General features: G+C 34.9%; 2 protein-coding genes across 2 annotated transcripts in view; one reads left to right on the top strand and one right to left on the bottom strand.

Moving 5' to 3' along the window:
* Positions 1-4,139, top strand: part of LOC109325652 (receptor protein kinase TMK1-like) — a 9,883-nt gene extending 5,744 nt beyond the window's left edge. The window contains exons 3-4 of the mRNA XM_019558138.1: positions 1,531-2,683; positions 2,872-4,139. Coding sequence (XP_019413683.1) covers positions 1,531-2,683; positions 2,872-4,139 — 2,421 coding nt within the window. The remainder of the gene's footprint in view (positions 1-1,530; positions 2,684-2,871) is intronic.
* Positions 4,908-8,902, bottom strand: LOC109330608 (CRAL-TRIO domain-containing protein YKL091C-like). Its single transcript, XM_019564860.1, has 6 exons — positions 8,688-8,902; positions 7,740-7,995; positions 7,163-7,199; positions 6,769-6,886; positions 6,149-6,259; positions 4,908-5,374 (listed from the first exon to the last, which is right to left on the bottom strand). The coding sequence occupies exons 1-6, from the start codon at positions 8,757-8,759 to the stop codon at positions 5,225-5,227; spliced, it is 744 nt and encodes a 247-aa protein (XP_019420405.1). The 5' UTR covers positions 8,760-8,902; the 3' UTR covers positions 4,908-5,224.

The following is an 8,902-nucleotide window of genomic DNA, read 5'->3' as shown; positions in this document are numbered from 1 at the left end:
CTTTTGTGATATTGAGTTTGAAACTAACATATATCATATATTATTATACATGTATTGTTACATGTGTTACTAATTATAAAATGTAAGGTTATAAATGTAACTATTATATATTTTACTAATTCATATATATATATACATATTACTAATCATAAATTTTATTGTTATATGTGATTCATAATTTTTTATAATAGTAGTAGTAATGTTTATCATTTTATGGACAATATCTCTTGTAATACATTTTGAATTTTCAATTATTTTTTATAAAAAAGTAAATGGAAAAACCGTGGAACCGAACCGAACCGAACCATTCAAGAGCGGTTCGGTTCGGTTCTTATAGTTAAATTTGCGGTTAATTGAGCGGAACCGAACCATATATTTTTGATTGGTTCGGTCACTAAAATGTACCAAAAACCGAACCGAACCAAATTTTTACACCCCTATTCGCTATGCAATTCCCATTATTGTTTTGTAGAAGAATTATAGTAAACTTAGAACTTTTGAAAATTATGATTAGTTTTTTTCTTTATCACAAAAATCAGTTTCCATTATCCTAAATAGGGGTGTGAGAGGGTTTAGGCACTAATTGTGAGAATATTTAATGTTTTACAAGGAAAACTATATATTTTAAAACTTTCTAGTTGTACAATGTTTATTTTATCTTTTGAAGTTTAGAAATTGATTAAATGAGTATTATAGAATATCAATTAGAGTATTAAGTTCAAATATAGAATGATTAAATATTATACACATACAAAACTTAAATCAATATACTATAAGCAAATATAATCAAACTTATTAAAATAAAATATAATACCAACACAACTCTAACCCACCTATAATATTTCTATATATATCCTTTTATGTGCTCAATTTTGTAGGAGATAGGAACATGCATAATATAGTGAGAGTTTTCTTTATATGAAGTTTGAAACCAAGCTTTTTTATCAACAAAGTCGTAATCTAATAATGAGTGGATACCATTAGTTATACAAAAAATCAACTCTTTCTTAAAATATAAATATACAATCTGAACCCTAGCTAGGAGTAAGTTAGAAGGGCTGCTATAAGACCCATGACAAAAAAAGATTACTTTCTCTTCCTATTACTATGATTCGAATCGTGAAGAATATAATATACCCAATCACATAATCAATTTATTTTGAGAGCACGAGATTCTTTGTCCCAAAGTTACCATGTTATCATGTTCCTAATTAATACAACATATTTTAAATAATATAAAAATTAGTCCAATTGTTACAAATTAGTCAAATTATCTATCATTTTATATTACTTAGCATATAAACACATGAGTAAGAAACGGCTAACTCTTCAAATGGGCATTTTCCATCCATAAAACTCGAATCCGAATTTTTGCTTAAGGGGAATCAAGCATGTACCACTTGAACCAACGTCATCCAATTTCTCACCGGCGGTTGGAAATTACCCCTTTGAATATGATGAAACAATGACATCATGAATGTAGAAGTCAAGTCAACCCTGTGAAAGCCGCCACTAATTTACAGTTGAATACATCTTATCCAACCTCTTCATCTCAGAACAACAACAACCTTGACTTTCACAAAAAACATGTCTCTCTTCTTCTCTCTCTTCTTCTCTCTCTTCTTCTTCTTCTTCTTCATTCCTCATCTTTCATTTTCACAACAACTCTCATCTTTCAACATCTCACACTCTCCATGGCTTCCATCTCAAAACAAAACTCTCATCTCTCCAAACACCAACTTCACTGCTGGTTTTTTTCCCATACCAAACTCTCAAAATCTCTTCACTTTTTCAGTTTGGTTCACCAAAGTTCCAACAACTTCAAACCCTCTTGTATGGAATGCATCTATCTCTCCATTGAACCTCTCTACCACCCTTGTAATCACATCCAAAGGTGAGTTACTCCTCAATGGTGAGCCCTTAACAAATACTCACACTTCTTCCAATTCCACACAACTCTTTTTAAGTAACATTGGAAACTTGAGTTTTGGAACTTGGAGTAGTTTTCATAACCCAACCAATACAATCTTATCAAACCAAGTCATCACTGGGATTGAGTTATATTCCCATGATGGAAAGTTCAAGTTCAACAACTCTCAGTTCTTGGTTCTAAACTCATCCAATGTTCAATATTACAACACACCAAGTCCATTGATAAGTATGGATGATGAAGGGAAAATGAACATGGATGGTAACTCTTTTCTTACTTCTGATTATGGTGATATCAGGTTCAGAAAACTTGTTCTTGATGATGATGGAGATCTAAGAATTTATAGCTTCTACCCTGATCAAGAAAACAAATGGGTTGTGGTTTGGAAAGGTATATGGGAGATGTGTTTAATCAAAGGGAAGTGTGGGCCTAATGCTATTTGCATGCCAAAAGATGATTCTAATAGTTCTACTTTTTGTGTTTGCCCATCTGGGTTTAGCCCAAATAATGGTGGGCCTGAAAATGGTTGTTCAAGAAAAATTCAACTTTCACCAAATACTCATTTCGTCAGGCTAGATTACGTGAACTACACGAGCAGCATAATGAGTCAAATCAGCGCTGGTAACTTCACAATATGTCAATCCGATTGCAGAACAGACTCAACATGTCTTGGGTTTGGGTTCAAATATGATGGATCAGGCTATTGTGTTTTGCTGCAAGGACCACAGCTTCAATATGGTTACTGGTCACCAGGTGAATGCTCACCCCTGCTTATATTATATTATATTATACTTTATGAAAGGAAACAAAAGTATAAAACTATGTACCATAACCAACTTGCTTCACTACTTTGCTTTATTACTTTACATTACATGTATAACTTGTGAATGAAAATATAACATTTATATTAGTTTTTTGCTTTTTTGGATTTGTTACTCCAGGTAGTGAAACTGCCATGTTTGTAAAAGTTGATGAATCTGAATCAGCAGCAAGTAATTTCATTGGCATGAGTGAGGTTTTGCAAACAACATGCCCTGTGAAGATAAGCCTACCACTACCACCAAAGGAGTCAAACACAACCACAAGAAACATTGTGATTATATGTGTCCTTTTTGCTGCAGAATTCATATCTGGAGTAGCATTCTTCTGGTCATTCCTCAAAAGATACATCAAGTATAGAGACATGGCCACTACACTAGGCCTTGAACTCTTGCCTGCTGGAGGCCCTAAACGTTTCACCTACACTGAACTCAAAGCAGCCACTCATGACTTCTCCAACCTCATAGGAAGAGGTGGTTTTGGAGATGTATATAAAGGTGAGTTGCCGGATCACCGAGTCGTCGCGGTTAAGTGCCTGAAGAATGTAGCAGGAGGTGATGCTGAGTTTTGGGCAGAAGTCACAATCATTGCTAGAATGCACCATCTTAACTTGGTCCGTTTGTGGGGTTTTTGTGCTGAGAAAGGTCAAAGAATACTTGTATATGAGTATATCCCTGGAGGGTCATTGGATAAGTACTTATTCAAGGTTAGGTCTCTAAAGGTTAGTACTAGTAGTGGTGATTCTGATTCAAACATAGAACAAAAACCTGTTATGGATTGGAATGTGAGATATAGAATTGGTCTAGGTGTAGCTAGAGCTATTGCATATTTACATGAAGAGTGTTTGGAATGGGTTTTACATTGTGATATTAAGCCTGAAAATATTCTCATAGGTGATGACTTTTGTCCCAAGATATCAGATTTTGGGCTAGCCAAATTAAGAAAAAAAGAAGACATGGTAACCATGTCTAGAAGGAGGGGTACTCCTGGTTATATGGCTCCTGAATGGATCACTGCAGATCCAATAACATCAAAGGCTGATGTTTATAGCTTTGGTATGGTTCTCTTAGAGCTTGTGAGTGGAGTTAGGAACTTTGAGATACAAGGGTCTCAAGTAAGAAGTGAGGAATGGTATTTCCCTGGTTGGGCTTTTGATAAAATGTTTAGAGAGATGAAAGTTGAAGACATTTTGGATGCTCAAATTAAGGATGTTTATGATAGTAGAGCCCATTTTGAATTGGTTAATAGAATGGTTAAGACAGCAATGTGGTGCTTACAAGATAGGCCTGAGTTGAGGCCCACTATGGGAAAAGTTGCTAAGATGTTGGAAGGAACAGTTGAGATTAGTGAGCCCAAAAAGCCCACTGTTTTCTTCCTTGGGGAAGAGTAGATTATTGTGTTATGCAGGGAGATCAATAAGCCCAACATGAAGCCCACTCTTTACTTCATTGGGGTGAGTATATATTATTGTATCATGTGTAAACTAAGTGATCAAATGTAGAACTTTTAGATTGAGTTTTCTTTTGCCTTGTAGCATTTGTTCAAGTGTAATGTTTGTTTCTTGTAACATATGTACAAGCATATTTTGATTCATAGTGTGACCATTGTTTTGTACCTTGGGGAAGAGGGTATTGTTGTGTTATGTAGGCTCTCTTGTTATTCCCACTTGTAATAAGTGATCCAATGTATAACTTTTAGCCTGATATACATATTGGCCTTGTAGCATTTGTTCAAATGTAAATTTTGTTTCCTGTATATTGAATATAACATGTACAAGAATGGAAGAGGAGCTTAATTAGACACCAACTTTTGTTGAGGAAGTACTTGTTGAAAAGGTGTCTAAGTATATGTCTCGTTCACCATGCTGGTTCATGATTTCCTTTCCACAAAGATGACCCAAAACTAAATTGGACAAAAAATTAGGAAATTTTTAGATGTTTTTATAAGAAATTATGCATCAATGTACCCTTTATTAAGGCACTACAGTAAATTCTAACACATCAAGTTTGTTAAAGATATTTGAGATCTATAAAGTCATAGCCTTAAATCAAGAGTGCATTATTTTAATTCAAAATAAATTGCCTCCTAAGTTAAAGGGTTGAATGAAAACATTAGCCATAATAAATATTGATAAAGCAATAAGACTCTGCAAACATGCATGGATGACAAGATTGCTTAGCTTTTTTATTAAAGAATTTTGTGGGAAGGGAAGTTCTGATACATGGCAGATTGGCAGGGCTAGACTATAACTATCAAGGTTCCCCCAACAATTCTCCTAAGCATTCGTTTGCGAGTTGAATTTTGAAAGGGAAGCAAGAAAAATGGAATACTTCAAAACTATCTCACAAGTGTATCACATAACTCTGAAGTCACCTATTTCTCTTCCTTCGCCTCCAAATCTCAATTCGTAAACAGACACTTTAGTTCGTAAGCGGATCCTAAATGAATGTGTGATTGTCAACCAGTTCATCTTAGTCAATTTGTTGGTCCATTCTCCATTGGTGTCACTTCTACATCTTGGATAGCTACAAGCTTTGCTCTACCACCATACTCTTCTGGGAGAACCTCTTCACCAACCTCTCTTATAAACTCCTTTCTCTCATCCTCATTGCTTACAATTACAATCTGCATTCACCATCCAAAACCCATCAAAATTAAACATGTTTAATTTGAGCCTAAAAATTGGAAATATACATGTTAAATTCATAGGTAAGTGGTCCAACAAAAATCTAAGCTTTGCAACTAGAATATATTTCTCTTCATATGAATAAAAAGCAGACTGCACCCCTAAGCCCGAATAAAAGGTTAAGGTTGTGTTAGGAAGTCAAAAATCAACGTAAAACTTTGTCGAATCTCTATGATATGGATCAACGATGTGATAATTCTAATGTTAGAATCACGCTTTAGGTGGTTTGGATATGTGTGGAGGAGACCGTCGGAAACCTCAGTAAGGAGAGTAAATCAAATGAAGGTTAGTCCAATTTCTATAGGTAGAGGAGGAGGCCAAGAAAAACCATAGGCGAAACGACTAGAAAAGATGTGGATATCAATGTTTTGTCAATGAACATAATTTATAAAAGTAGGCGTCATGCGATCTATGTAGCCGATCCCACCTAGTGGAACCAATGTTGCTTGGTTGTTGTGGTTGTTATAACACAGTGTCTGGAAAGTACATTGATTCCCCAATTTAGCTTGAGAACAAAAGAAGTTGCATTGATGGGTTGGGTTTGCTCTGAGAATTGAGACCAAACTTGTCCTCAGTTCTCATTCAAAAGGAATATTGATATCATAGGTCAATTTTCCTTCAGTGGAGATTACAATAAATGCAATGCATATATAGCTAATGAACTAACACTTCTCACAAGTATTAATATTAAGCTTAAGATAGTTAACAAGTACCTTTTCTAGTGTTGCCTTCTCTAGAAAGCGAGAAACTAATCTCCAAACACTCACAAAAAACCATGGCATGTGTAAAATATAGCACTTCGCTAAACGTTCAGGGTAGTAAGCCTGCAATTCAATCAAAACAATAGAAAGGATTAAAATCTATACTGTCTTTGACTTTCCGAAAACTTGTGATACAAGCCACACTAAACTAATTCAGACATGATCTAAGTAGTGAAATTTTTTCGAAGTAAGGACTTCAAACATTGGGCCACCTTTTTTTATGATTTAAGGTGTGAGGGCGACCCGATGCACTCAACTGATGTGGAACTTTAACACTTTACATGCCCCCTCACGCCTTGGAGTCTAGGACCGAACATCTGGAATGTGAAGTTTGTAAAATTGAACATATACGAGTGGCCCAACATCGAGATAGGCTTTGGTACCATGTTAGAATAGTCGGGCCTAATACTATTGTCCTTAGCTGATTTTTATTTCTCATATATGCATATATATACGGAAACTAAGAATGCTCTATTAGTTATTCCTAATCTCATTTTTTCTTCTTCTCTAACATATATTTGCTATTTTTATATCCATGATGAACATTTCATGCAAAAGGACAAAAAATTCACCTGTAAAAATTGAAATCCAGTGATTAACCCACGTGCATCGATGTTTCTATATGAAATACTCTGCAGGTCAATAACCCCAATCAACTTTTCATTTCCTATCTCCCTTCCTTTGAAGGCACTGAAGATTAAAAAGAATTAAGAACTTAATTTCCCGATTTTGTATGATAAGAGAACAGCACAGAAGAAAATATGATAATAAAACCTGTGACTGTTAGAGGAAATAAAATCAGGTCAAACAAGTGAAGTTGGATTTTCTTATGCTACTGAAAGTTGTGGATAAAGCACCAACCACATCAAGTAAAAAAGTTAGAATTTCTATAATTCCATCTTGCAGCCGAAGTAAATTAGTTCTTTTGGAAACAGGTAAAACCGCCATAGTAGTAAATTAGAGTACCTGGCAATTGTCTTGTCCAGTAGATATACAACAAATTCTGAAACAACAAACAAAAAAGAGAAGTCGGCTAGAGAACTGTCATTATGAAATATGAATGCAGAACTAAAGAAATTCAATATTTCTTCAATATCATAGCTTTGCTCAAGTAGTTATTCTCTCATTTTTCCCGTTGAAAAAGTTATTTTCTTAAAGCATACTTGACTTACAAAATGAAAAGGAAGAGGTGAAATTAATTTTGCGCCAAGGTTCACGGTTCACCCTCTATGTAAGTGCAAAGAAACACCCTATTCCGGAATTTGGAGTTGGTTTTGAGCTAATACAGTAATGTAGTTTGATCGAATAGCAAAAGAAAGGGTAAAAGAAGTTAACCAAGTGAACACAAATGATCACAGAAAGTTGAAAACTTCCTCTAGAGGAAAATTTGCCTAATGGTCCTCACTAAGGACAAAATACATAAAGATTGCATCTTTGGACACAGAGTAATAGAATCAAACATTCCAAAACCAAATAACAAAAGCTATTAACTTCACATTTTTATAAAGTATAGCAATATAATAAAGTTTAAGCAGGAAATTACTCTTGAATTGATTCTGATCCTCAGCAGGAAAATGTTTATTTGTTTGGATAAGCATCACGGGGTATTTGTCTTGAGACAAGTCCTGCAAAAAGACCTTCCTAGTTTCCAATTCATCTACAACTTCAGATTCTGAAATGAATCCATTAGGCACCAAGGAAGCCCTCCATTTCTGCCACTGAACAAACATCTTTGCTGCTTTATCCGGATCCATTGATTGAGCAACCAAGAACCTCATCAGTGTAGGGTTCTTATACCCCTGCAAATTGTAAAACATAACCTATGAAACAAAACAATTATAAACTTCAATAATAACAGTAGAGGCAGTATGGTGCACGAGACTTCCACCTAGTAGGATCTGAAGAAGGTATATATACACAGTCTTACCATCACAAACGAATAGGTCGATAGGTTGTTTTCTAGGATATGAACACATGACCCTCGAGTTATAAGGCAAGCAATCTTACCGTTGCCTTTGCCACTAATTGTGATCCTATATAAACCACTTCCTTTGCCACTATCACTTGTAAATTTTATTTTTGATGAATTGGTGGGAACAACATAAGTAAGTTTGGCACAGTGGGTAAAAGTTAGTTTGTCCTAAATCCTAATATTGAAAAAATGTCTATTTGGTTCCCAATTTTCGACATGATCAATTTTTTTTGGTTTCCCACATGTATCCTCGTACTATAGGCAATACTGTCCGAGCCGGGAACATCCATAACTACAGGTATGTAGGGCTAACTCTCCCAGCGAATATTTTTTTTCACTCCACATGATCAATTTGTTATTATATAAAGTGAGTAACCAAATTAACATTTTTGTAATCTAGATAACCATTAACCATATTAAAAAACAAAAGTCACTATTTTCTACTCTAATGCAAATAATAAAATTTTGGAACACAACACATAGCTAGCACATTACACAAGAAATCAACATATTGGTCACCTCTGAAGAAGATCCAAGCTTCTCAACAGAATTTCTCATCTGGGTCAGTGCAAAATCTCTTCTTTCATCCATTATTGAGAGTATGAAGGAGAAGAAAGATAGGATTTTGAAAGTGAGCCAATATTGAGAATGGTAAGTTAATGTGTTTAGACTTTAGGTGAAAGAAAGAGTGTGTGGCTGGGATAGAGGAAGAAGAGAAACAACACGTGGAGGTA

The sequence above is a fragment of the Lupinus angustifolius genome, chromosome LG02 (genome assembly GCF_001865875.1).
Source record: "Lupinus angustifolius cultivar Tanjil chromosome LG02, LupAngTanjil_v1.0, whole genome shotgun sequence".
Lineage (NCBI taxonomy): Eukaryota > Viridiplantae > Streptophyta > Magnoliopsida > Fabales > Fabaceae > Lupinus > Lupinus angustifolius.
The sequence above is the reverse complement of the archived record's forward strand: the minus strand, read 5'-3'. Positions and strand labels throughout refer to the sequence as shown.